The following is a 27954-nucleotide window of genomic DNA, read 5'->3' as shown; positions in this document are numbered from 1 at the left end:
GCATTCCTGCAGCTGTCTCAGCTCAGAGAGGGGCCAGCTGTCCTAAGGCTGCTGCTTGGCATGGGCACAGCCTCTAGACCCAGTGGCATCTACTCTGAGCAGATCCTGCTGGGTGCTCCTCAGAAGGTGAGGTGGCCCATGAACTGAATATTGCTGTGTGCAGAGCCATTTGGCCTAGGGCTCTGGATGGCAGGTGGCTCTGCCTGTTCAGTCCTCACTATTTTCTTGGAGGAGGCGAAGTTCCTGGACAGATCGTATCTTGGTTTGGCCCAGACCCAAACCTTTATTTAGCCTCTAAACGCTGTAGAAGACCGGGCCAGAGCTGGCTAAACCTACCTTGTAGGTACTGTCCTTACCAGAGGGACTTGACCTCTTGCGTTTGGGGGCCTGAAGCCCCCAAACTGTGTAAACTGCTGGGAATGAACCAGCCCGCGGTGGCTACGTTTCTGAAGCTCTGCTTGGGGAGGAAGTGGAGACATTGTCACTCAGAAGGCAGCTTCCCTGTGCTGGACGACTGGCAAGCAGAATGGCCCATGCTGTGGGGACCCTGAGCTCTTCAGAGAACTGGCCCTGGGGATTCTGGGCATGTGGGCACCACCCCTGGAGGGCTCTTTGGGGGCAGAGACCGTCTCTCTCACCTTTGAATTTGTATTCCTAGTGGCTGGCACATAGTGCAGAATGAATGAATGTCCAGCCCTGGTGATTTGTGAGACGAGACTAGCCCCGCAAGGATCGAAGAAACAATTGTGAGTTTCCAGATGATTCTAAGCCAGGAACACGGGGGTCTGAGGAAAGCAGGAAAAAAAAAAAAAAGGAAGAGGTTTTTGGTGGTAACTGAGAACAGGCCTCTTGTTGGTAACATGTGCACAACCTAATTTCACATCCTTCGGCTCTCGGCCACCTTTACCCCTATGGCAGCCAAAACGTCAGGTCAGTGTGGCCCAGAATGCAACTCTTGGGGCTGACTACTGACTTTTGGGGGAGCTCTTTCAAGATTGGGCTCTGAGGTGGAAGTCTCTTGAGAAGAGGGTCTTGCTGAGAGGGGCTGTCACAGGGACTGGCCCAGGGTTCTGTACTCACGCCAAGGCGGATGAAAACATGGCAGCAGCTGCCGTCACCAGGTCTTCACCCGGTCCTAGTCCAACCAGCTCTGCCGTTAAGCTCCAAATGCGCCCCGAGTGACTTCCTTTAGGTGTTTGCTGGGCCCTCAGGTGAATCTTTGGTTGGCAGGGAGCAGGAGGGAAGGCGAGCTCCCATTTGTCAGGCTTGGGGAGCAGCAGGGTTTGTGCGATGTGCAGGGAGACTGCCCGCAATCTGACCATGAGGGACCGGGGTCGTGGCCTTGCTCTAGGTTCAGACCTTGCTCCTTGAAGGGTGTGCTGCCTGCCTGAAATGCCAAGAGTTCCAAGCAGCTGGCAGTTTCCACCCGGTGCCTTTGGGTGTGGGAGTAATGACAACCCCTTCCAGATCGTGGGATTGTAGTGAGTTAATCCCTGGAAAGTTCTTAGAACTGTGCCTGGTACTTGTGAAGCCATCAATAAATAACTATTGTCCTTCCCGAAAGCTTGACGTCCATGCTGGTTTCCTAATGCTGCCGAAACAAATTACTACACCGTTAGTGGTTTAGCCCAACACAAATGTATTCTCTCACACACAAGTCTAAAAGGGTCAGCAGGGCTGCATTCCTTCTGGAAGCTTCTGGGGTGAGAATCCATTCCCATGCCTTTTCCAGCTTCTAGAGAGGCCCCCTGTATTCCTTAGCTCATGGCCACATCCTGACAGTGTAGCATCCTCCAGTCTTGTAGACATTTTCTTTCCCTCTTCCTGCTCCCCTTCTCTGCTCACATTGCCTTTTCTGATGCTGATTCTCTTGCCTCCCCGTCATAGACCTTTGTGATTACTGGGATAATCCCGTGTTGTCATCTCGCCTAAAAATCCTTAGCTTAATCATACCTGCAAAATCCCTTTTTCCATATAAGATGACATATTTATAGGTTTGGGGGGTGGGATGTGGACATCTTTGGCAGGACATTGTTTTTCTATCACAGGGTCAGAGACTCTGGGGGCAGCAGCTTCTGGCCCAGATCTGATAACTGGGTTGCTGACAGAAGGCCAAGGATTCAGGCCCTCACCTGGGGAAGGCTGTGGGAACATGCTGGGGACAGGTTGTGCAACTGGGAGAAGGCCACTCTTCTCCAGACTTCAGAAATTTCTGGTAGCTTCATATACTCTCCCAGCCTGTACTAGGAGTGTGCATTTGATGCCCAGAGAGGGTTCTGTCTGCGATTCCAGGGAGGCATCTGATGCTTGAAAAAGAAAAGGAGAGCGAGGAAATCATTAAAGCAGTGGAGGAGCCTGGAATTTGGTACTCAAGGACTGGGAGGGAATCCCAGCTCTGCCACTCCCTGGCTGTGTGACCCTGGGCTAGTCCCTTCCCTCTTCCAAGTCCTGCCTGCTATGCAGATGGTTGCATAATGGAAAAATATAGTACCGACCTCAGTGAGGTATTTGAAGGCTAAATGCAAGCGGAAGGAACTTACAAGGCTTAATAAATGTCAGATGCCCACGTGTTAGGGGTATCGTTGTGGTGCTGGGCTTCAGGGAAGTGCAAAAAGAGTGTGATGACAGTGTTTCCAAGGCCCTACAGAGTCACTGGGCAGTTAACGAGAGCTCACACGTCAGGTGGGAGGGTCGGTCCCCCAGACACTGATGTGAGAGCTGATGCTGCAGCCCAGAGACTTCAGCTGTGACTCCAAAGAGAGCTGGGATTGGCACAAGAGCAGAGCCAGAGTGGAAGAAGGCATCCTGGGCAGCAGGAACCAAAGTTCAGAGGCCAGAACACTCCAGGCATGTTGGGCAGACAAAGAGATCTGACAGCTGTGGGGCAGGTTCGCAGGGTAAGGAGAGGCGCTAGGAGCCAGGGAAGGTGTTTAAGTGAAGAACAAGCCGGACCCCATATCACGGTGTATAGTTATAGATTTATATTTACTTGTTTGTTCGTTTTAATGTCTTTCTCTCCTCTAGAGTATAAACCACATAAGAGCAGAGATTATTGTATGTTTGCTTCCCGTTGGATCTTCAGAGTCTGGTGGGTGTTCAGTAAATATTTGCTGGACGAATAAATAAATGAACAAATGACCTAATTGAATCCCCAAATAATTGCATTTTGCGATGTTGATATTTTTTAATGTTATTTATTATTATTTTTAAAAATTTTAACATTTACTTATTATCGAGAGAGACAGAGCATGAGCAGGGGAGGGGCAGAGAGAGGGGGAGACACAGAATCCGAAGCAGGCTCCAGGCTCTGAGTTGTCAGCACAGAGCCCCACGTGGGGCTCACACTCACAAACTGCGAGATCGTGGCCTGAGCTGAAGTCAAACGCTTAACCTTCTGAGCCACCCAGGTGCCCCTATTTATTTATTTTTAATTCCAGTATAGTTAACATACAGTGTTACATTAGTTCCACGTGTACACTATAGTGATTCAACAATTCTATACATTGCTCAGTGCTTCTCAGAAAAAGGGTACTCTTGGGGCGCCTGGGTGGCGCAGTCGGTTAAGCGTCCGACTTCAGCCAGGTCACGATCTCGCGGTCCGTGAGTTCGAGCCCCGCGTCAGGCTCTGGGCTGATGGCTCAGAGCCTAGAGCCTGTTTCCGATTCTGTGTCTCCCTCTCTCTGTGCCTCTCCCCCGTTCATGCTCTGTCTCTCTCTGTCCCAAAAATAAATAAACGTTGAAAAAAAAATTTTTTTTAAAAAAAACAAAAAAAAAAAAGAAGGGTACTCTTGATCCCCTTCATCCATTTCACCCATCTCTCCACCCACCTCCCCTCTGGCAACCACCAGTTCTCTGTGGTTGAGATTTTGGTTTTTTGTTTGTCTTGTTTTTTTCTTTGTTCATTTGTTTCTTAAATCCCACGTGTGAGTGAAATCATACGGTATTTCTTTCTCTGACACATTTCACTTTGCATTGTACTCTCTAGATCCATACATGTCGTTGCAACTAGCAAGGTTTTACAGTATTGATATTAAGCCCTTGACAAGCATCAGGGGTAAGGCAGTGTTCTCATGAAGGTTAACCTGGCTCTGGTGTGTGGTGTGAAGGGAGGAGAGAGAGGCAGAGGTCAGTTAGAAGAATCCGAGTGGCAGAGCCAAAGCCCGCAGCAGAAAGGGAGGGGTGGAACAGAGTCCTTGTAAGAGATTAGCAAGACGGATGTTCAAGGCTAAATGGGGCACCATCACTATGGAGGAGGAGTTCTGGAGTGGGGAGGAGGCTAGTTAGGATATGTGCCTTGCACTATGAGGTGGTCAGGAAATGCTGGGGGGTGCAGCACCTTCTATTGTGGGGCTGAGCCCTTGGGGACAGGAAGATATAGTCAGAGGTGTAGCTAGAAGGCCACAACATGGGGCTCCCATGGCCACTTCCGTCTCATTCTCTCTACCCCTCTTCTCAGTTTATACTCTTCCAGGAGCCTCCTCTGGCCCCTGTTGGGTCCTCCCATGTGATCATGCGCTGCCTCAGTCATGGCTCTGATTTCCCTTGTCAACTGTCTGTATTCCCCCATTAAACTGCCCCTTACACACGAGGCCACCTCCTTTGTTCTTTTGCTCACTACTCTAAGACTGGATAGGTGGATGGGTGGATGTCAGACAAGGAAATGTGGGAGAGAAAGGAAGATGTTAGCAGCAGGAAAATGGGTGATTGTTTTTCCTTTTGCATTCTATATTTTCCAAATTTTCTATAGTAAATCTACTTGGCTTTTATTCTCTATAAAAGTGTTAAAGAGGAGGAAAAAGGCAAGAAAACAGGTCCCTCGGGATGTTAGCCTCCTTTCTCCTGACCTGTTGGCTCTTGGTTTGCTCTCATACAGGTGGAAGCAGGGAAAGGCCTGGAGATGAGGAAGCTGGTTCTCTCGGGGTTCCTGGCCAGCGAAGAGATCTACATTAACCAGCTGGAAGCCTTGTTGCTGGTGAGTATATGCTCTGACCTCAGTGTCAGGCTCAAAAACTGCTTTGGGGGTTGAAGAAGAAGGGAGACCTGGATCAGTCTTTCTCTGTGGGCAGAGTCTTTGGTGTTGCTCTGCTGACAGCTTGGCAATGGGTGGCTGGGGGTCATTGCCAGAAAGGGCCTGTGCCTTTCAGCCCTGACTCCATTACCTGATCTGGGAAAGCACACAGGCATTACTAATCAATCACAGCACTCTGTCCAGATCAGGGGGTGGCATCCCAGCCTATGCCTCCACACTGCTCAGGGTAGTCTCTACCAGTCAATCAAATTGATCCCTCTTAGTCATTCCTGGTGCCAGTCCTTCCTCCTCCGTGGAGTAGTGAGCCTTTCACCCCATCCTGAGGCCCTGTGGCAGGAAAGGTGAGGTGGAAGGGTGTCTGTGTCTCTTGAGAATCACCATAGCTCTGATGCATTAGACCAACCCCAACCCTCTGTGAAGGTGCCTCAGTTTCCTCCCAAGACGGAGGCATGGCGAGACTCAGCCTGGGAGGGAAATACTATTTAATTTTTCTTTTTAATGTTTATTTATGAGCTGTCAGCACAGAGCCCCACACGGGGCTCGACCTCATGAACAGTGAGATCGTAACCTGAGCCGAAGTCAGACAGCTTAACCGACTGAGCCGCCAAGGCGCCCCAAAATACTATTAATATTAGGTAAAAGTAGTACACAGATGTAAGATGTTTTTGCCTTTGAAGAAAATGCTCATTAGATGCAGCTGGGTAGTTTGCAGAGTAACTTTGGCAGGTCAAGTTCTTTCCCCTGCGTGTTTTGCCTTCTGAGACGTAGGATGGTATCAGTCACAGGGGGCATAAGAAACGTAGATGAGTAGAAACTCATTCTTACAAGAACCGTAAGATGCACATTTCTGTACTTGCTGTGATGTGAGATGTCGTCACCCGGTGTCTCGGGTGGGACTTGGTATTTATTACCCAAGGAATAACTATCGAAATGTGCAGGTACTTTGCGACACCCTGGGCTCAGTTTGGGACAGCTCTCCCCGGGAGTTTATTGGTAGGCACAGCAAGTGTTTTTCAAGTGCTGGACGGTATGGCAGATAGGACTGTGGTCTGAGGCCAGAACTAGGGCAAGACTTGACTGTGCTGTTAATCACAGACTCATTGCACTGTTTTTCATACTGTGCATCTGAACCCATTAGTGCGTTTGTGAAGTCAACATAGTAGGTTGAACCAGTGTGTTTTTTTTTTTTAATTTTTTTTTTCAATGTTTATTTATTTTTGGGACAGAGAGAGACAGAGCATGAACGGGGGAGGGGCAGAGAGAGAGGGAGACACAGAATCGGAAACAGGCTCCAGGCTCTGAGCCCTCAGTCCAGAGCCTGACGCGGGGCTCGAACTCATGGACTGCGAGATCGTGACCTGGCTGAAGTCGGACACTTAACCGACTGCGCCACCCAGGCGCCCCAAACCAGTGTGTTTTTTTAAAAGAGAAGGAAAATGTCAGCGTGCATCGCACGTAGTAAGAATAGGTACTATTTTGTGAAACTTTGGGTTTGTTGTATGGATGTGTATATGTATGTGTGTACTGGGCCACGTTATTTCTCACACGTGTTGTGGTTTTGAAAACCACTGGCTTTGGGGCGCCTGGGTGGCGCAGTCGGTTAAGCGTCCGACTTCAGCCAGGTCACGATCTCGCGGTCCGTGAGTTCGAGCCCCGCGTCGGGCTCTGGGCTGATGGCTCAGAGCCTGGAGCCTGTTTCCGATTCTGTGTCTCCCTCTCTCTCTGCCCCTCCCCTGTTCATGCTCTGTCTCTCTCTGTCCCAAAAATAAATAAACGTTGAAAAAAAAAATTTTTTTTTTTTTTTGAAAACCACTGGCTTTGGGCAAGCCACGCATAATATCTTGGAACCTCATTTTCCTCATCTGAAGCTGAGAATAATCCCACTACCTTCTCTCTCTCCTTCATGGGGTTGAGAAGGTCAGGTGATCCTTGGGGGGACCTAGTATAAATCCCAGGCACTTAGGCACTCAATTAGCTGAGGGAAGGAAGACAAGCAGAGGGCCAGTCAGACACATGTGAAATACCTCTCACACACTGAATTGCCACACCAAAATGAGGGGGCGTAGTTGTCATTACGAAAAGGATGCCCGTTTGAAAGGAGTTCAGACAAAGGAACCAGACTGCTCGCCAGAATCCTTGCTTGACCGCTTTCTAACTCTAGCCCTTCAGCACATTGATGAGCCTTTGTGGCCCATTTTCTCCATCTGCAAACTGCTTGCACTGATACTAGTAGGCACTCTGCTCATGGGGTTGTTGTGGCGACGAGATGAGCGTGTATGTGAAGCTCGTAGAGCCTAAGTGTTAGCTGCTGCTGTTATTTTCTCCGGGGCTGAGAGAGACTCAGGTTAGGGCTTGTTTCTGTCAACACACCCTTTCCCTGAAGGAAGGGGAGGCCCATCCTCATCAGAGGCAAGCCACTTGTAGATGCCAACTTGCATTCCTGTCAGTCATTGGGCCCTATGTGAATTTCCGTTTGTCCCAGCAAAGATAGCAACAGGTTTAGGGGCCAAGACACTCCCTCCCTGCTTCGCCTAACAGCTTCATGCCTCAAAGGCAAAACCTGTGAGGCTGGAGCCCCAGTCCAGAGGTGACCCAGGGCGCATCGCTCCTTCCCTCCACCCCCCAGAGTTTGTTCATCCCAGGCCCCTGATTGGTTCTTTCTTGAGCAGTGGCAGGAGGGAGGGGAGAGACTATCTAGGAGGCCTGGCCTGTGCTGGAGGGCCCCAGGAAGAGGGGGCAGGACCCTCCACAGCCACAGCCTCAGATAATAAGCCTCAGAGATAAGGAATCAAACCTCCCTGCCCCCTCCTTGAGCTATAGAACCCTCCCCTCGTGGCTGCCTGGTTGCTAAAGCCCTTTGCTCTTTGGGGGGGCAGGGGATGACCTGACCAAGGGGCCTGGAGAAGAAAACCTGTCCTCTCCATGGTCCGCGCCCAGATCTCCTACTCATCACCAGACTCTCGACCCTCGTCCCCTGGCTCTGCTCCTACTGTGTTTGTGTTCCACTGTTCTCAGCTTCACACTTCCTGATATGCAGATGGCTGGGTGTGTGTGGTGTGTGTACCTAACACCGAATGCACACACACACACAGCCAGGACCTACACAGGAGCCTCTGTTCCTGCCCCCTGGGTGGTTGGCTAGGGTAGGGTTTGGTAATCTGGAAACCTCCAGGTTCCTGGTTGGCTCAGATTACAAGCAAAGTAGGTCTGGGAGCCTGGGCTGAAGTGGGGGGGGGGGGGGCGGTGGAGGAAGGGAGACAAACCAAATGCAGGAAATTCTGCATCTTCCCCACCGTGGGGAATGTGTGAGGAATGTGTGAAGTGAGCTCAGGTGCTGCCCCCTGGCCCTCACCTAAAGCTCTTCCCACCTCTGGCCCTCCTCTCTCAGCCTCTCATTTAGGCAGTTAACTTTGGGGTTGTCAGGTTCCTTATCTGTAAAACAGGTTAACTATGCCTCCCTCTCTGGGTTCCGGGAGGAGGAGTAAACCCAGGCCTTCTGGGATAGGAGGTGGAGGAGGTGGGCAGATTTCTTCCCCCTGTTTCGAAAGCCAAGTTGCTGGGGGACAGAGCTGACAGATAGCTGTGTGAAGTCCCACTATGAGTCAGAACCCACCTGGCCCATCTTCCTGAGAAGCACTTCATGGGAACTCGAGCGCCAGGCTTGACTCTGAGGTCCCTCTGTGATCCTCTCAAGAATCTTTTTGTCCTCTGATAAAATGGAGAGCCAGGGGCCACCCTTGCTCCCTGCAGCAGGATTCTGGGAGTGCTAACACTTGGGCAGAAGAACAGTGCTGGATCGACGTTCAGTGTGAGGTTGCCTTGGCCTTGCAGCCATCTGGACCCGAGGCCTGGATTCAGGGCTTCACCAGATTAAAGTGAACTGCCTTCAAGGGTTTCTGGCCAGCCGGGGCTCACACACACCCATCACTCCCCTCTCCCCCGAGTGAAATCAGAGCTGAGACCAGAGGTCCCCAACCTTGTCCTGAGAACCCTGTGATGGCCTGAGTGCAGCCCCTGTCCATGTGACCTACTGCTGGTGAGCACCCATTTCTTCCTTTTTTGTAGACAGAGTGGGAGGTTCAGGAGGAAGCAGAGTGGTCAGATCTTATCTTTGCATAGGTGGCGGAGGAGTGCATCCCCAGCAGCTCCTGAGAAATCCTGACCCTTTGTCTTCCCAGGACTATTCCCTCCCTAGTGGGGACTGCACTCAGGCAGGAGCAAGGAGTAAAGGTTCTGGGAGTCTGTGGTGACTTGTCTGTCCACTGGATTCCTGGTAGAGGAAAAAAGGATTAAGTAGGACATTGATCTTGAGGACCATCTCTGTGTCCTTCAGGGAATCTCGGGAGCCCTAAAGCCGAGCGGGGCCACCCACCTAGGGTTGGGAGAACAGTATTCTCTTTCTACTGGCCCCTGGTTCCTTCTGTTTCCCTCCCTGGCATGCTCACCCATGCCCCACCCACCCTCCACCTGCTCAGATCTTCCCAAACCTCAAGGTTCTGTTCCTGTCACCTCCTCTGTGAAGCCCTCAGAGCTGTCCCAGCACAACCAACCTTGGGACCACTTGGTTGGTACTGACAGCCCAAGATGGGTGATATCCTATCTCGCTTTGCCCACTAGATTGTTTCATTTGTGTTGGTCCATGTTACTCAAATAGATTATAACGTTCTCCAGAGCAAGGATCATGAGTCAGAAAAAGAAATCTCCTATAAAGAAAATTGGACCCCCATCACTCCCCTGCCTCACCCTCATTGCAAGGGCTTACAAGCTGCCTGTCTTCCCTGCCCCATCTGGCCTCTGCCCGGTCCTCCAGCCCCACTCCTCCCCCTTGCCCAGGCACACAGGCTCACTGCCTTCTTCCGGCTCCTGTCTCTTGCCAAGACCGTACCTACCTCGGGACCGGCGTTGAGGAAGCCTGCCTCGAATACTGTCCTCTGCACCCCCATGCTTCCGTTTCAGGGTAAATGTTCCTTTCTGGGAGAAGCTGTCCTTCCCCACCCTGTCTCAGGAGGTCCCCTTCTTATTTCTTTCACTGCACTTCTATGTAAATTATGTGTCTGTCTCCCCTACTGGATGGGAGGCTCCACGGGCTCAGGGATTGGGTGTGTTGTGAGTCACTGAATACCCTGGTCTGGCCTCACATGAGGCACTTGGTACATTATTTGTGGGGTGAGTAATAATAATAGTAGCAGCTAACACTATTGACTGCCGTCTGTATGCCAGGCACATACTTGGTATTTTATATAAATTACGGTTTTTGATCTGCCCATCAGTGTTCTCAAGAAGGTAATATTATCTCAGTTTTACAAATGAGGCTGCTGAGGCCCAGATGCTAAGTGATGTGCCCACAGCTATTAAGTGGCAGAGCGGAGACTCAAGCCCACACCCTCTGGCGTGCCCCAGGTTAAACCCCATCCTACCTCCCTAGCAAAGCCTGGACATTAGGGTTAGCTAAAAGGGTCAGAAGGAAGGCTCTGCTTTTCCCTGCCTTTGTCATTTCTGGACTTTTTTTTAGAGCTGGGAGGATGCGGGAGCTGGCATTCAGAGCATCATCTGGGTATTTGAGTAGATGGGGCTTCCTCTTATGGATAGACATGACCCTGCCACCACCAGAGAGCCGGATGGGAGGAGCGCGGGAAGCTTGCCTGGAGTTTGGCTGCCATGGGAGCTCGAGCTGATAGTCATCTCTCAGAGCTCTCAGAGTGAGCCAGTGATAACTTCGGTCTCCCTCAGTGTCAGTGTTCCATCCAGTCCAGCACTGAGTCGCCCATTATCTGCTTGAATGCTTCTCTGGTTGGAAAGCTCACTACCCAATCCTATAAGACAATGGGGGACAGCTCTAGTGAGGTCACACCTGTCCCCATAACTTCTGGTTGTTCCTGGGTCTCCAGAGTGACTCAGCGTAAGTCAAAGGCCTCTTTCCACACAGAGCCCTTCAGCTAGATGAAGAATATTAACCATGTCTGACTCAGGCTTCTGTCTTCCTGGTGAATGTGCCTGCTTCTCCTATACTTTCTCTATGTGGCAGGTTTCCAGACCCTGTCTCCTGGAGGGCCTCTGGAGTGCAGTCGAGGCATCTTTTGGAGGCTTAGGGCTGAGGAAGGCCAACTTAGGAAGAGCTCTTTATCTTTCAGTATCAGGGGGTTTTTGTTTGTTTGTTTGTTTCAACTATAAATTTTAATAGCTTTTTTTTTCCCTGGTTATAAAATGAATATTTAGTCATTACTCACAGGCAATCACCCTGAAGAAAATGTACCCAAGTCCCATTTTCCTACAAGTCCTACTTTGGGGCATTAAGGTGATAGTTCCAGCTTCCAGCCAGTGTTAGGGAGTGGTCCTGTGTTACTGTCTGTCACCTCATCTGCTCCACCTGTAGGCCCTGGAGAGTTTTGGTGAAGACAAGCAGAGGTTACAGATAAGTTTCATCTTACATGTCAACCTCAGCACTGAGAAAGAGTCTGAGACCGCAACCAAGCTCATTTAGAAAGAGCATTGTGATTGACTAGCGATGTCTGCCACAGGTATAGGAGGTAGGACAAGGGCATGCGTGCCACCTTGCTCACTCTCTGTATACTAAGTGATGGGAACTTGAAATGTCAGTGCAGCTGATGTTGGTCTTGGGTCTCTGTGAGACACTACCCCAAAATCCTAGAATCATGTTGTGTTTCTTGGAAGTAGCTAAGGGGTTGAGTTCCCAGTCAACCCTCCCTTCCACTGAAGTGTGACAAGGGAGCTTATGACTCAGAGCACAAGGCCATTGTGGAAGAAGGACATGTCCTTTTAAACCAATAACCAAAGTCCATACAGGCTAGGGGAAGGGGCCCCTTGGGGGATGAGGGCGTGGGGGAAATATGTCCTGGTGGTAATTAACACTGGGGCCTGGGAGGGCTGCTGGACCAGGCCCTGGCTGCCAGGTCCCCTCGTGGTTGGGCATGGCTTGTCGGAGCCTATGACAGCAGCTACTTGATACAAACCACACTTCAGGTGCCCTGCCCTCAGTGGCCTTGTCTAGGTACCACTCCAGCTGCAGGAAAGGCTCATCAGTGCCCCGGGCCTTCTGACCCTCCGGTTTATGTGCCTCTCACCTCCTCTCTGCCTTCCTCCTCACTTCCAGCCCATGAAACCCCTGAAGGCCACAGCTACCACCTCCCAGCCCGTGCTCACCATCCAACAGATTGAGACAATCTTCTACAAGATCCAGGACATCTACGAGATCCACAAGGAGTTCTATGACAACCTCTGCCCCAAGGTGCAGCAGTGGGACAGCCAGGTCACCATGGGCCACCTCTTCCAGAAGCTGGTGAGTTTTCTGTTGATGGAGGGTCCTTATCCAGTGTCTCGGTGGAGCTGCTGGTGTTGGGAGAGGACCAGTCATCCCTAGCCCTTTTTGGCCTCCTTGAAGGCCTGGGTCATTTCTGAGTCCTGGAGGAAAGCCTGGGCCTCTGTTGTATGGGGACCTGGGCCTAGTGCCTCAACTCCTGGTCTCCCATGGTGAAGCCCTAAGTGCTTCCAGGGATGTGAGAGGCTATATGCATAGGTTTCTCTCTCCCCAAGGGAGTTCAAGGACTGGAACGAAGGCTCACTTGCTGGGCTTCAGGTCCCCTGTTCTCAGCTGATAGAGGAGCATGTGCCAGTTGGGCGGGCAGGGACTGCTCACTTGGGACACCTTGGGCATTTGTCACACCTCAGTGCTGCCTCTGAAGTGAACAGTCATATGGGACACGGGTCAGCTCTCCTGAGGGATTGCAAGGGAGGGAAAGGTATGAGGAGGTAGAATTACTGTGCAGACATACTGTTGGGAAAGGCTTGCAGAGATCTTCCAGTTCCTGAGCCTTCTGTGACACCCTCCCCTGGCTCTGACACTGTCTCTGGCTGTGTCCCCTGGAGGGCCCGCAGGTCAGACCCACAGAGCCCCCAACCCCACTTTTCCCTGGTTTTTCTCTGCCTATAACTTCTGCCTGCCCAGAGGGCAGGAAGAGACAGCCAGTCAGGAGTCTTTGTTCTCTGGGTGTGAATGGTAGGGGTAAGGAGCAGTGCCTTTCCTTTACCTCCCCTGCAGTGGTGGGACTAGTTGAATGGACAGGCCTGTATTTGCTTACACTGGGGAAAACTCTTGCTTGGATACTCCTGCGACCTCATGCTCAGCACGATCAGAACTGAACTTACTGTGTCTGAAGTTCTTTGCTTTTCTTCCTGCCTCTGTCTCAATGGGTGCTGCCACCATCCCAGCCACCATCCATCCATGCCTCCCTTGGACTAGTCCTTGGCACCTCCTCTGCCCCACCACCTTCCCCATCCTGAAGCCCTCCCCGCAACCCAAGGAGTCCACTTTAAAGCTTACAGCTGCCTGCTTGTCCCCACCCTCATCTCATTAGTGACTCCTGCTTTTGGGCCCGCCTCCCCAGCAGCCTCCCAACCCTTAGCTACTGGCAGGAGAGAGTTATCTGAACTCCTGACCAGACCTTGCTTCTCCCCTGCTTAAATCTCTCCCCCTTGCCCATTGGATAAATAAATACCAGGCTCTGAGGAACCGCTTCTGAGACCCTTTGCATGCTGGCCTCTGTCCACCCCCCGGCCTCTGGCTGCTGCCTCCCCCATCCTTGTGCCCCCTGACACCGAACTTTCTATTCTTAGTTCATGCAGCAGACACTCTTGACCTCTCTGTTCTTGCAGCTCTAGCTGCCTGAAATGTCCTTCCCCATCTGTTCCCAGCTCAGAACAGCCTCCTTCGAGAAGCTTTACCCAGACCTTCGAACAAAGCCCCTATGCTTATCCCCTCAGTGAACACTGTACCTGCCTGACTCCCCCAAACCATAAGCTCTGAGAAAACAGACTGTGTTTGCTTCATCATTAGACCCCAGAACCATCCCAGTGCCCAATACATGAATGAATGAATGAATGAATGAATGAGTGCATCATGACCTTGACCACTGGGACTAGGGAGAACTTGGAAGAGCATTGAGGGAGACATCACAGGACCCGAGGTCTGTGTCCTGAGAGGCCAGCAGTGTTATAGGGACATAGCTTCTAGAGAGAGGCACAGCTGACTTTGAATCCTGGCTCTGCCACAGATTGAACCTGTGATTTCGTGTACAACCTCTTTGTGACTCAGCTTCCTCATCTGTAAAAAAGAGGGTAATAACAGTATTTACCCCATTGAATTGTTGTGAGGACTACATGAGTTATTACCTGAAAAGTGCTTGGAACGGGGCCTGGAACATAATACATTAGTAAATACTCCATAGTTAGCCAGTAGCGTTACTGTTATTGCCATTACCACTGTCATCATCGTCATTGTTGTTATACAATGGGGTGCAAGAGGCACCCCAGAAGGTAGTATGCAAGGGAACCCCACGCTCCTGGTTCCAGCAGCCCCAGTGTGCTTGCGCCAGGTCAGGGATGGTGAATACCCAGTCACCACTCCTGGCCTGGTCCCAGGAGCCTGAGCTGATCAGCTTGGGAGGGCATAAGAGAGCTGACCAGAGCTGGGGTAGGGGGTGTAGGCCAGAGCATAGTGGAAAGACTGTCCCAGATTATCTTTGTCACTTGGACCCTGCTGTCACGAGGGTCCCCGCATTCTGGTCTCAGCCCCACAGGCCTGAGTTGTGAATTTGCGTCCCCACCTTCCCTCCTCCAACATCAGGAACTGCTATCTGAAGCCACTGGAGCTGCAGGCTTGGGAGGGCCGGGGTGGAGCTGGGGCAGTCCAGGCATCTGGAGGCAGTTTATTTTCAGCTGGTCTCCATTACTGAGAGAAGGGAATTAGCATCTCTGCTATTTGTTTTATGAGATCACCCCAGTGCCAAGCTGCTGTTTCCAAGCAACCTCCACTTCCCAGTTAATGGCCCTGGTGGGCCCGGCCTTGGGTTCTACAGACAAGGATATGCCATGGAGATGGCAGTGCCTGGGGTGGTCAGTGACCCCCTACACACAGGTCTTCTGCTCACGTAGTTCCTGCTCTCACTCCTGTCCTGCTACTCCCTGAGGCAGTAGGATGGGAAGGTAGGGTTCCAACCTGGGCAGCCAGCCTTTATCGTTTTTGTGGGAAAGGGGGACAAGGAGAGCACATACCTGGAAGAAGAATAGCAATGATTTTTTTTTTTTTAATTTTTTTTTTCAACGTTTATTTATTTTTGGGACAGAGAGAGACAGAGCATGAACGGGAGAGGGGCAGAGAGAGAGGGAGACACAGAATCGGAAACAGGCTCCAGGCTCTGAGCCATCAGCCCAGAGCCTGACGCGGGGCTCGAACTCACGGACCGCGAGATCGTGACCTGGCTGAAGTCGGACGCTTAACCGACTGCGCCACCCAGGCGCCCCGAATAGCAATGATTTTTACTTTGGTTTAGGAAGCAGCTGTCTAGAACCTTCCCCGTGGCTTGGGACACCAGTGGGCCAATACTCCCCTTGGAGAAGGAACTGAGCTCCATCCCTTCCTGCCCTTCTCCCAAGATTTTTTTTTTTTTTTTTTTTGCAAAGTCTGGCTTGTCTGGGGCTGAGACCTGCACAGCTCTGGCCTTGGCTTTTCTGCAAGCAACCCAGTGCTCATCTTCCCCTCTGGCTTTCCTGGCCCCCACCTGCCAGCTTCCACCTGCCCCACCTCTTTGGGATCTTAAGGAGCACAAGGATTCTGCAGAAAGCAGAGAGGTGCAGAATGGGGTTCAAGGGCAGCCCACTTTCCCCAGCACCTTGGCGGGATCCCCCAAGGGAGCCCCGTAGCAGCTGAACCTCCTTGCTACTTCATTGAAAAAGATTTTAAAGCAGAAATTCTAGAGAGTAATGTAGCAAACAACTGTGCACTCATCTCCCAGAATTAACAGATGTTAAACTCTGAAGATATACAGAAAGGCTTTTTAATCAAGAAAACAAAGCCTTACAGATGAAGGCTCTCTCTCTCTCTTTCCCTTGCCCTTCTGCTCAACCTAGAAGCAGCTACTGGAATGAATTTGGTGTGTCGCCTTCTGGGCTGTAGTTTGTGTTTTTTATTATGGGTCTGTATCATTTTATGGCCTTACATGTACTTTTTACATGTATATATTTTGCAATTCAGTCAACATTTGTTTTGGAACTTGTCAGTGTTACTACACAGATCTAGTTCATTCATTTGAACTGTACTGTGTGTGTGGATTCCCCTTTTTTGTGACCATTTGTTATCAGTCTTTTCACAGGAGGAAGAGCAAAGCAGTGAATACACTTGCCCACATTTCCTTGGGAACACACATATGCAAGTTTCTCTAGAGCAGTGCTTCCAGTACAAATATACTGCGAGCCATATATGTAATTTAAAATTTTCTAGTAGCCCTATTCTTAAAAGTAAAAACACAGAGGGATGCCTGGGTGGCTCAGTCGGTTAAGCGTCCAACTTCGGCTCAGGTCATGATCTCATGGTTCATGAGTTCAAGCCCTGCATGGGACTCTGTGCTGACAGCTCGGAGCCTGGAGCCTGATTCAGATTCTGTGTCTCCCTCTCTCTCTGCCCCTCCCCATTCATGCACTCTCTCTCTCTCTCTCTCTAAAATAAAGAAACATTAAAAAAAATTTTTTTTTAAGATTTTAAGTAATCTCTACACCTAACGTGGGGCTCAAACCCACAACCCCGAGATCAAGAGTTGCATGCTCCACAACTGAGCCAGCCAGGCGCTCAGGCACTGTACCTTTAAGTGCTGTGCCTTATACTCAGCATGGGGAGTGGGGTACTGAACAGGCTACACGTGCCCTTCCTGCTCCAGCTAATTCCAGACTATGAAAGACGTGTGAGGCATTCAGGGGCTTCAAACCCTGAGAGACCTTGATGATGCTAAATAAAGCCAAATGCTGTTGAGTTTCTAGCATGCCAACAAAGGCCCTGCCCTGCTCCCCCCAGCCCCCAATACCCTCTTGTTAACCTTATTGGCTGAGCTGGTTTCCACGGAAACAGTCAAGTTCAAAGGGGTACTGTAGTATGTTCATCCTACCTTTCCCTCTCTGTTCCCACATAGCCCTTTGGAGCTAAGTCAGAAGTTCTGAGTGCTAAGGGAGCTCCAGGTGCCCTGCTTAGGCTTTCATCCATTCATTAATCCTCTCTCCCATCCCACTCCTGCCCTCCTCTCTTTCTCCTCTCTTCTCCCTGCAGGCCAGCCAGCTTGGCGTGTACAAAGCGTTTGTGGATAACTATAAAGTCGCTCTGGAGACCGCTGAGAAGTGCAGCCAGTCCAACAATCAATTCCAGAAGATCTCGGAGGTGGGCAGCTCCCTGCATAGCCCCCGCTACAACCTGGAGCCTTCCAGCCTTCTGGCCTGTTGCCAGTTAGGGAAATGGTTCCCCTGAGGGTAACACTTAGACTGACATTTGCTTTCTCACACTTGATATTTTCCCCCTTAATATAAGAATAACGATTTGTTTGATTTTGTTATTCTGTTTAGGTTATTCTATATTAGAACAGAGGAGGCAAAAAAGAAAAAAGGCAGTATTTTCCCAACACGGTAGTGACCTTGAGCAAGTCACTTCCCTTCTCTTGGCCTTATTTCCTCTTCTGTCCAGTGAGGTATCTGGATGTTTCAGCTCATCCCAGACTTGCTTGATAAGAACCACCGGGAGCACTGTTTAAAATGCAGATCTTCAGACACCTTCCCTGGTGCTTCAATTCAGAGGGTTTGGGTGGGACCCAGGAGTCTATATTTTTAACAAGCTTCCCAGGTGATTTTATGAGCAGGAAGATTTGAAGAGGTCTAAACTAGGTGGTGTGTGTGTGTGTGTGTTTTTTTAATGTTTATTTATTTATTTTTGAGAGACAGAGAGAGAGTGGGGAGGGGCAGAGAGAGAGGGAACCACAGAATCCAAAGCAGGATCCAGACTCAGGCTCCCAGAATTAACAGATGTTAAGCTCACCTCAAACGGTGAGATCATGACCTGAGCCGAAGTTGGATGTTTAACCGACTGAGCCACCCAGGCGCCCCAAGGTGGTGTTTTAAGATCCTTGCAATCCCACAACAGAGAGAGGGCCAGGCCCATTTATGTGGAGACACAGCCATATACCTTCCAGCTGGTAATAGACCAGTCCCCCTGTTGCAGCTAAGCCTTCTTCCCATTCTCTGGAGGGCAAAGATGTGGCAATGTCTGCCATTGACGCTTCCCTCCAGGAAGTGTCAGGGAGGAGCTCGCATATCCTCCGGGAGCAGAGCCCAGCTTACCCCTTTGGTCAGAAGGATCTCAGTGAGACCCCCAAGCTGCTGGCCTTGCAGTCACGGCACCAGCTCCAAGCCTGGGACAAGAAAACCTCTGGTTCCAGGGACAGGGGGCTCCTTCTGCAGTTTTGGAAATCCTGCCTTACTGGCCTCTCTGGACTCTTTGCTTTCCGCTCTCAGCGCTGGTGCTAGAAAAGTTGGTGAGACGTAGGATAGTGTTTGTGAGACTCCTGGGGTTATGGGTTCTCCTCCGGTTTGGAACTAGCAGAGAGGCAGCACAAGGGTTGGGCAGATGGAGATGAAAACGTCAGCTTAATTACTAGTAAAAGCCAGATGGGAAAATGTAGACTTGGGTCTGCGGCCACATTGGGCTTGCTAATACTTCCCCTCCACCATCAAATACATCTACTGGGGACGGAAGCAGGGAGCTAAGCTCAGTTTCTTCTCCCAGAGTCAGCCGTCAGGTGAGTCACCCTCTGCCTGGGAGGACAGAGTTGGGTGGGGAAGTCCCTCCACATGGAGTCACAAGGCTGGAGAAATGGCGCTTCCCCTTATCACTCCCAGCACTCCCTGGGAACAAACTGGAGCCCTCTGATCTGTGTTCAAGGCTGCCCAGGGTCATGTACGGTCCAGAGAGTGGTGAGTCTCCCCTTAGCTTGGGCCGACTGCCCATTCTCTTTGGTCGGCGCCGACCCCTGCATCCCTCCCCTAGTCCCTGGCGAAGGCTGCTGGCCCCAAAGGCGGAGCCAGCCCCTTGGCCTGCTGCCAGGTGGCTTCTCACCCTGACTCATGCACTGATGCCGTCGCTTCCTAGCTTCCTACTGGCGCTTCCACTTAATCACTGCAGTCAGGCCCTTCTCTGCAGCAGGAGCGATTTCATACCTCTAGGCCACGCTGGAGAGGAGCATAGAGAAAAATTTCCTGAAGCTGGGAATCCAGTCACCAGCCAGAGACACAGTCTTGAGGAGCTGAGTAACCCCCTTCTCCCCACCCCCATGCTCAGTCCCCAAGGGTTTTCTCTGTCTAGAAACAGCCTGAGGCAGGAGTAGGAAATGGGGAGCTCCTGTCGCTGCCTGGACATTTCCCCACTTCCAGGCAGAGCAGACAACATCACCTGAGTTTCCGACCTTGGCCTCACCTCCCCCTGGCCTCTCTGCTGACACCCCACTCAGAGGCCCCCTCCGTGCACTCAGCCCCGCAAGTGGGGGGTTGCATTACAGCTCCAATTACAGGCCATACTGGTCTGTTGCCAAAGGGCTAGAGCAGGAAGCTCTCTCTCTAAAGGCAGATAAAAGAGGATCGAATGGATAAGCCATCCCTGGAGTCTGTTTCCAGCCCTCACTTCTGGATCACTTTGCCTGGGGTCCAGGAGGGGTGTTGGCTCTTCCTTCCTCGCTTGCAGTTTTCTCTCTGCTGCCAGCACAGGCACCGGTGGGTGGGGAGTGGCAGGTGTGGTTGGGGGCTGGGTTGAGTCCCTCTCAATCTGGGTAGGATATAGGTCAGACCACCCTGTGGAGCTGGGTCTCTGCCCCAGGTGTGATGCCTCCCTGCCTCCCCCTGTGCAAACCTTATCCCCTTATCTCCATCCCTCCTTGTCTCCAGGTCTGCTTGTGCCCCAAGGTGCTGGTACTCCTTTTGCTTGTCCTCTCAAATCCCACATCCCCTGGGCTGATGTGTACAACCCTGTGTGTGGCTGCCGTGGAGGGAACCCTGACCGGGGGTGGGGGTGGGGGGCAGGGGGAGGTCCTGTTCTTGTCACCACCCATTCATTGGAATGCCCTCAGAGTCACCAGGGAGGGGCTTTAGGGGGTGTGTCTGAGGAGCACTATTGTCACAGACCTCTCTGGTACCCAGAACCCCTCCTCCTCACCTACACCCAGTCTTGGGACTCCACAGGCTCCAGGAGATCATGGGTGTGGCACAGGGAGTCGGGAGTCAGTGAGGCAGGCAGTGGGGGGACCCATGCTTTGGTCTTTGCCCTCCTCTTCGCACCCTGGGTTTCAGAGCCCTACTTGCTATGCCTCCAGTGGGGGATGGGGAGGCCATGTAGTGATTCCTCCCCTCTGTTTGGCAGGAACTCAAAGTGAAAGGTCCCAAGGACTCCAAGGACAGCCACACATCAGTCACTATGGAAGGTACTCTGGGGAACGAGCTGGGTAACAGTCACCTTCCTTTGTCTGCCTTTGTGGACTACGGTGCCCTGCTTGTGTGAGCATGTGCGTGCGAGTGTGTGAGTGTGTGTGGTGCACAAATGGGAAGAATCCAGCCTCTGTCCCTAGGCAGCCGGCCAGCTACAAACGTGCTCCTCCTTAGGATGCCAGCAGGCAGCTCGCTCCCCTCCTCCTCCCCTTTCCCCCTCCTGCCTCTCCACGCGCGCCTCCCTCCCCGCCCCTCCCCCTTGCTAGAGGAGCACTCTGAAGCGGCTGCTTGATTCAGGCTGTGCAGCAGCAGCCGGCAAGGTGGCTGAGTGGCCAGGCTGCTGATGGGAGCCACCGAGCGATGGCCGCAAGCTCCTGCCGCTGGGACGGAGGCTGCCATGGAAATTCTCCTCATCATTCGCTTCTGCTGTAACTGCACCTATGGTAACCTAGGCCCCCTCTCACGGGAGGCGGTGTGGCTTCCCACCTCTGGGGGCCGGCCAGAGTGGGCTTATGTGTGGCTGGCAAGGTTTGGGGGCAGCAGGGAAGGGAGTGGGTGCAAATGGCTAGATCTGTGTTTACCCCCGTTCTGTCCAGCTTCCAGCTTGGAATTGAAGTCGGGGGCCACGCGGGGCAGGGTGGCTTGGAAATGGAACGACCAGGCTAGAAGCGTCCAGGTACCCCCGTCCCGAGGATCGGTGGGGAATTGGGGGCTTAGCTTGAGAGGCTGTGGGCAACTTCCTGGAGATGCTGTTTAAGAAGAGAAAGTGACCAGGCTGTGCCTGCAGGTGTGGCAACCCTGGGGCTAAAGGGGCCCGGCAGGGGACCGTCAAAGAGTGGCATGTGGTCTGGACAGCAGTGCCTCGGGCCAGGGGGACCCCGCTGGAGGGACAAGTTGGGAGTTTCTTTGTTTCCGGAGAGAGGAGAGGCGGTTGAGCCGCCAGGGTATTGTGTGCTCAGAGCGCACATGCTGCCTTCGCAACATTCTCTCCTCAGAACAGCAGCAGTGGGAGAACGCGGATGCAGTTGGGAGAGCAGGAAGGAATTGGGTTGCTCCTGGGGTGGGGGGGTGTTTCTAGCCTCTGGAGACCCCCAAGCTGAGGTCTCGGCACTTGGTGCAAGCAGGTAGAGAGGGGGGCGTGGCAGGCTGCCGCCTTGTGAAGGTCACACACCCACTGGTCAATGGAAGGGACCCAGAGCATCCTCTTTGCAGCTCCCTCAGCAAGGAGGTCCTGGGACAGGCGCGTGCTGTCAGCCAGGCTCTTGCTCAGAGCAGGTAGGAGCAGGCCCAGGAAAGGGGGTGTCCAGAAGCAGCGGACGCTGCTCTCTGAGGCAAGAAGTGCCTTAGGGATGACCCGAGCTGCCTTTGGCAGGGACGGGGTGCGGAGGGAGGGTCAGGTGTGACCTCCACGCCAGCTGCCCTGGGCCCCTGTGTGTTGGAGCGGCAGGCGGCTGGTTTTAGGACCTCCTTCCCTCAGGCGTTTTGTCTCTGCATCCTCTCAGTCACTTTGCCTTCACATCTCCGTGGTAACCTGGAGCTCCTTGTGGAAGGCTGAACGGAGGAGGGTGGCTGTTTGCTGGAGGAGAAATGATGAGGTTTCCTGGGCTCTTTCTCAGAGGCCACTGTGCTGGAGGGGCTGTTGTCCGCTCCCCTTCTCAGGCCATGCTGTGTCGAGGCTCGTTCTTGATGGAGGAACCCCTGAGGTAGCCCCTCTCCAGCTGCCCCAGGAGGACGGCTGTGGGAACCCCAGTCACCGGGCAGGAGCTGTCCTGGGCCCCCCACCCGTTGGCTCAGATTCCAACAGGCTGGGGTCAAGAGGAGGGATGGACTTGAAATTGCCTTGCTTGAAGATCAGAAGAGAAGTGCTCTTTTTGGTTTGGCCTAGGAGTGGGTCAGGTCTCCACTCTGCCTCCTTAAAAAGGAAACGGGTCAGCCCTTTGCTTCCTCTTCCCTCCCCAAAAGGGAGTTGAGTCTTAGTGAAACAGACCTGGGACTGGAGTTCAGGGGTTTTTTTTGTGACTGCGATGCTGTCTTTGAAGTCAGCTTCAAAGTGGGGAGGGAGGAGAGAATGAGCCTTTACCAACCACACTGTTTAGAATCTTCTCAGCCCCTCCAAGAGACACTGGTTCTGGGAGTTCCAGGGGGGAGATTCTGCACTTGGGGCTCGCTCTGGCCTACTGGTTTATTTGCTGCACGTCTCTGTGCCAGTTGCTGTGGGGGATGCAAAAGGAAGTTGTGTGTGATCCGGGCCCCCAAGGAGGGGGCTCATCTTGGTAACAAAAAAGAGGCCAGCTTACCCACTCCTTCCTGGTGAATCTCGCCAAGAATCCTCCCGAGGGTCACTGAGCTTTCGCAGACACTGCCCTCCTGTACCGAAGATGATAGCTCAAAGCCAGGAGCATGGGTAGACCTACATTCAAAACCCAGCTACCATTTGCAGCTTTGTTATTATAAGCAAGTTATGTAACTTCTCTGCGCCTTAGAGAAGTTTCCTCATCTGTAAAATGGGGCTAGTGATAATTAATTGCTTGTCTTTTTAATCAAAGGAAATAGCACGTATAAGAGAGTGCCACTGGATGCAGATTAAGTACCCAGCAGACTACAGAGAGGCCAGCTTGCTTATGTCAGTGGTCTGACTTTTAGGCACTGTGAGTGTCGTTTGCAAAAATCCTCATCAGGGAAGCCTTCCTGGAGGAGGTGGGGAGACAGGCATTGTAACTTGGTGAATGGTGTCTATCCCAGGAACTGGAATGGCATGGTGAGGAGAAGGTAGAGTAGGGGAAGCAGGGGCAGGAAGGGCCATGGAACAGGTAAGGGGGGAAGGGCGGGCTCTTTACCCTGCATTGTCAGGGGAGACTGGTGTACAGGGGCCGTGGGGAGCATGAGCAGAACATCGGGGTTGTTCTTCCCCCCTCTTCTTCCCTCCATGTCTGACTGTGGCCCCAGGGCCCTCTTCCTGCACTCCCCTGTCCCCACCATTCCTCCCCTCTCCCCCAACCCAGGCACTCATTCCACAGCCCCAAATAGGTCAACTTGAGGTGACCTCAGACGTATTAATAACCCCTCTGAAACCCAACCCACCATTTGCGCAGACCTCTGAGCTTAGTCAGCCTCTTCCTGCCGGGACCTGGGAGAGGGGCAGAGGGAGCTGGCACTGCAATACCAGCTTTCCCGGGGCTGGGACTCCAGAGCCCACGCTGGCAGGTGTCTGCTGAACTTGCACTTTCTCTTGGGTCTTTGGGGTTCTCGGGTGTGATTTCCCCCCTGCAGATGAGCTAAGCCACAGGTGGATACTCTAAATAGTGTCAATACAGGGTCCCCCTGCCCTAGGCTGGTAACTGGGCTGTATCCTCCCTATCCCTGGATAACCCCAGCCTGGTCCTGTTCATTTTGGTTCCCATATACCATGGGGAGGGTCTCTAGCAATTGCTAAGTTAAGAAAGGCCTAAAATAAGTCACGGAAAGTGTGTTTGCCTAAAGCAGTAGTTTTCAACCATTGGTACATATCAGAATCAGCAAAGGAACTTTTTAAAAATGCTAATACCCAGGTTCCACCCAGCAGAGATTGGGATTTCGCTGATGAGGTGGGGAGAGTGGAGCAGGCAGCTGTTTCTTTTAAGAGCTCCCCCAGTGATTCTAAAGGGCAGCCAAGCAAAGACTGCAGATAAGGCTCATGGCGCACCACTGAGACTGTATCTTCTCCATAGCCAGCAGATCGTTCCCCAAAGTGTCTGCTTAGCAGTGCATGGGGTATTTATATCTACAGGGGACTCTTTGGTTCGGGGGCTAGCTAGGGCATGAGTGTCGGCTCTGGGACTGTCACAACCAGCCTCCTGCCTCTTCCTGCCCCGGGGCAGGAGGACAGAGGTCACAAGCCTATGGACAGAGGCGTCCAGGTGGACGGAGGCTGAACCACGTATGTTGGGAGGGGTGAGGCACAGCTGTTTGTAGGAAGCTTTGTTTGGAAGTATGGTCAGCCAGCTGCTGCCTCCACCTGTCCCTGCTGAATCCCAGCAATCCTCATTTGTCCTGGTCAGCCCCGGGGTGTGGTGAACGGGGGCCCTGCTGAGCTGGCATTTCCCCAGCCTCTTTGGGGCTCCCAGAGGCCCCACCTGAATTCCTGTGGGAAATCTTTGCCCCCTCAGCTGCCACTTGGTTGAGAGCAGAGCCTTTATGTGGAGAGCTGGCCTGCCTCCCTGGCCCTCAGCCTGTCCTGTTTGGTTGGAGAGTTTGAGGGCATGGAGGGTGGGGGGGGCGGGGTCTTCTCATGGGGATGAGGCCAACCGTGTGGGTCGGAACAAAGCCTGCCGTTCCCAGCTGGCAATGCCAGACCTTGGACCGGAGGAGTATGAGAATGATTGGGTGTGGAGGAACTACCTTCCCTGGAAAAAACAGCACGTCTCTTTCCCACATTCTGGGGGTGCTAGAGCTCTATGGGGTGAGGCTAGGTATAGCTGTATGATGCAGGGTTAAGGGTGCAGAGGAGCATCTTCATCTGCTCTGAGCCTGGTCAGACAAGGACAGGCCTGTGGGATGGCCCTTAAAGAAGTCACCTCGGGTGACTGATGAGACGAGGCAGGTAGGAGGGGGCCTGGGCTGCCAGGGCTGCATGTCTGCCTGTTGGTGTCATCTGGCCTGCCCTGGGACAGAATGGAGCTGTGGCTTCCTGCACATAGGTGTCCGTGTAGGGCAGCGGCAGGGGGGCGGGGAGGGTGGGGATAAGGCTCATCTCTAAGGTGTCGAGCTGCTCCCTGTATGTCATCTGTCCTGTCTCCTTCTCCCTGCCTTTGCCAACAGCTCTGCTCTACAAGCCCATTGACCGAGTCACCAGGAGCACCCTGGTCCTACATGTGAGTGTCAGCCCCCTGGATGGCCAGGGAGGTGTTAGGAGTTGAGTGGGAGGCTGAGCCCAGGGTGGTGAGCGCTGGAGTCACTGAGAACAACCCACTTGGGGAGCCGGGCAGAGTGTCCCTGGGTCCCGACTGTACCTGCCTGGTCTGTGGTACCTATGCCAATGGAGCCAGGGCCTAAATATAGCCTGGCTACTAAGTTTGACGTTTGACCAAATGCTTCCGGGGAGGCAGGCACTTCCTGCCTCCCCATCCCTGGCCTAATGGTCTCCAGGATCCTTGGAGCAGCTGTGGGGTGGGTAGAGGGGTGTCTCTCACAGCTGCTCGGTGAGATGAGACTCCACCTGGCTCACTCCGCCAGGGGGAAGAGTGATGACTGCACTAGTGACAAAGGGGCGCCACTGCCCTGACGCTGCCTCTCTGACCCTGATTTTGCAGGCATGACCAGATTAGAGCATGGGTCCCTTAGTGCCCCCCCTTGGAATTCCTTTGGTGAAGATTGAGTCCCCACTGTCTTCTCGTTGAGCCCCAGAACTGCCGCCCCTGACTCACCCCACCCCTTCCCAGGACCTGCTGAAGCACACACCTGTGGACCACCCAGACTACCCGCTGCTCCAGGATGCCCTCCGCATCTCCCAGAACTTCCTGTCCAGCATCAATGAGGACATTGACCCCCGCCGGACTGCCGTCACAACCCCCAAGGGAGAGGTGAGCTCAGGACCCAGCCCAGCCACTCACCCAGGCTGAGAAGGGTGCAGTGGACCACATCACCTATCCCTGCCCTCTTGCACAGGGGAGCAGGCATTCTGCCTCTCCAACCCTCCTCTCCCATGCCCAGCCAAGTAAAGGTCTTCAGGCCCTGGGAGCTTTAAGTTCGGTGTCTCATTAATCTTTATAATAATCCACTGAGGCCTGGAGAGTCTCTGAAGATCTGACACGAGGTCTCTTGGCCATAAGTGTTGGAACTGGATTCTTTAGCTGGGGTTATCTCTCTGCAAGCCTCACGCACTGTCCCCCATACCAGGGAAACCAGGGGCTCTGGCTCTCACAATGCTGAATGCACACACCCACCGTGGGCAGTGTGATGCCCTCAGGGTCCCCTGGAAGATAATGGCACAGCCTGAGGGAGCCCGGGGAGTCGAGCTCTGAGATGCCTGTTATCAGCCTGCATGAATAGGAGGGCAGGAGCTAGGAGCGAGCCCAACAGCAAGAAAGTCTGGAATGAGAGGTGGCTAAGGTTGCTGGAATGTCCCAGGTGGGCACCTAGATGTGGTACAGCAGCTCCAGTTCCTTGGGGCCCCTTCTTGGTGGAAGGGTGGGGGTATCTCAGAGAGGGGAAGCGGTTTAAAGAATCGAAGGGACAGTTAACCCATGTGGGTCAGCAGCGTGGCCCTTATACAGTGCTCCCTGTCCGGGGGAGGTAATTAATTGGCATTTAGGAGTGAAGGCTGGCTGAGTTTATGTTCCTTTGTTACATCTACAAGCCCCCAATATCTCCTGGGGAGGGAAGTAATGAGGGACAGGGTCTGGAGTGTGACTAATGGGGCATAGAGAGCTATCCCTGTGTGCAACTCCCAGCTCTGGTTTGCAAATCCTGGAATGTTACTGGCTTGTTTGACTCGAAGATAGCTGAAAGCTCTCCAGAAGGTTTAGAGCACTGTCGGTTTCAGGTCTTTTTAACTGTATACTTTCACCATGCCCACCTACATATCACAGAATATGTAGGTCACGTGGTATATAACACAGGGAAGGCTGGGACAGTTTGTGACAGCCCCAGAGAAGCCTGCTGGCTCTGAGGGTGTCAGGGAGGAAAGTCTGGAAGTTCTGCGTGGAGCAAAATGCTCTTAACCATCCAGAACCCAGGTTAGAGATGGCCGCAGTTTCCCCCAGGAACTGGTACAGCCCCACCCAAGGGAGACCAGTGTCTCCTGTCCAGCTGAGGTCGCCTATAGAATCCACTCAGAGGTGGCATAAACAGACCCCAGCGGGTCTGTGGGTCAAGGTTGAACTGAAACAAGATCACCTTCTTAGGCAGGGTTGGGGTGGTCCTGGGGCTGGGAGTGGGAGGTGTTCATGCCCCAGTGTGGAGAAACCAAGTCGTTCTGGACTATTGTCTATCCAGGTGAGAGCTGTTGGCAGCTGGGGGGAAATACAAAGCTACCATTTATCGATCACATATTATGTGCCAGGCATTGGGCCGTTTTACATATACCCTTGGTGAATCCTACTTTACAGGGCAGACATCATTGTCCCCATCTTACAGATGTTAAGACTGAGACTCAGAGGTCAGGGAACTTGCCCAAGATCACAGCCAGAAAGCCCGTGTCTGTGGGACCTTAACCGTGTCCCTGTGGCACCTCCCAGCTGGATGGTGCCCCCAAAGCAGGCCGGGCCCTAGGTTGACTCCCCCTGAGCAGGTGGGGGTGGGTGTGCTATCTCCCTCAGACACGGCAGCTGGTGAAGGACGGCTTCCTGGTGGAAGTGTCGGAGAGCTCCCGGAAGCTGCGGCACGTCTTCCTCTTTACAGATGTCCTACTGTGCGCCAAGCTCAAGAAGACATCCGCAGGGTGAGTCCAGGGGGCAAGGTGGGAGGGAGCTAGACTCTGCCCCCTGAGGAACCCCCTCCCCCGCACCTGGGGCAGTCCGCATTTATTTTTCCTTTTAAAAAACACATTAATTCATTTTGTTTTACTACATATCCTTTTTCTAAAGATAAATCCTGGGGCGCCTGGGTGGCGCAGTCGGTTAAGCGTCCGACTTCAGCCAGGTCACGAT

General features: G+C 52.7%; 1 protein-coding gene across 9 annotated transcripts in view; it reads left to right on the top strand.

The window, feature by feature from the left end:
* The window catches only part of ABR (ABR activator of RhoGEF and GTPase), a 185233-nt gene that overhangs the window by 107474 nt on the left and 49805 nt on the right, over nucleotides 1-27954 (top strand). For 5 of the 9 annotated variants that reach the window (XM_045487764.1, XM_045487760.1, XM_045487762.1 and 2 more), the window contains 7 exons: nucleotides 4874-4972; nucleotides 12141-12326; nucleotides 17139-17246; nucleotides 20265-20325; nucleotides 25127-25179; nucleotides 25747-25887; nucleotides 27625-27746. In XM_045487764.1, the coding sequence (XP_045343720.1) occupies nucleotides 4874-4972; nucleotides 12141-12326; nucleotides 17139-17246; nucleotides 20265-20325; nucleotides 25127-25179; nucleotides 25747-25887; nucleotides 27625-27746 (770 nt within the window). Of the gene's footprint in view, nucleotides 1-4873; nucleotides 4973-12140; nucleotides 12327-17138; nucleotides 17247-20264; nucleotides 20347-20705; nucleotides 20773-25126; nucleotides 25180-25746; nucleotides 25888-27624; nucleotides 27747-27954 lie in introns of those variants that run through there. The other 4 variants (XM_045487763.1, XM_045487759.1, XM_045487761.1 and 1 more) reach the window with 2 other exon arrangements.

Source organism: Leopardus geoffroyi, chromosome E1 (assembly GCF_018350155.1).
Source record: "Leopardus geoffroyi isolate Oge1 chromosome E1, O.geoffroyi_Oge1_pat1.0, whole genome shotgun sequence".
NCBI lineage: Eukaryota > Metazoa > Chordata > Mammalia > Carnivora > Felidae > Leopardus > Leopardus geoffroyi.
Note: the sequence above shows the minus strand (reverse complement) of the source record. Positions and strands in the feature narration are given on the sequence as shown.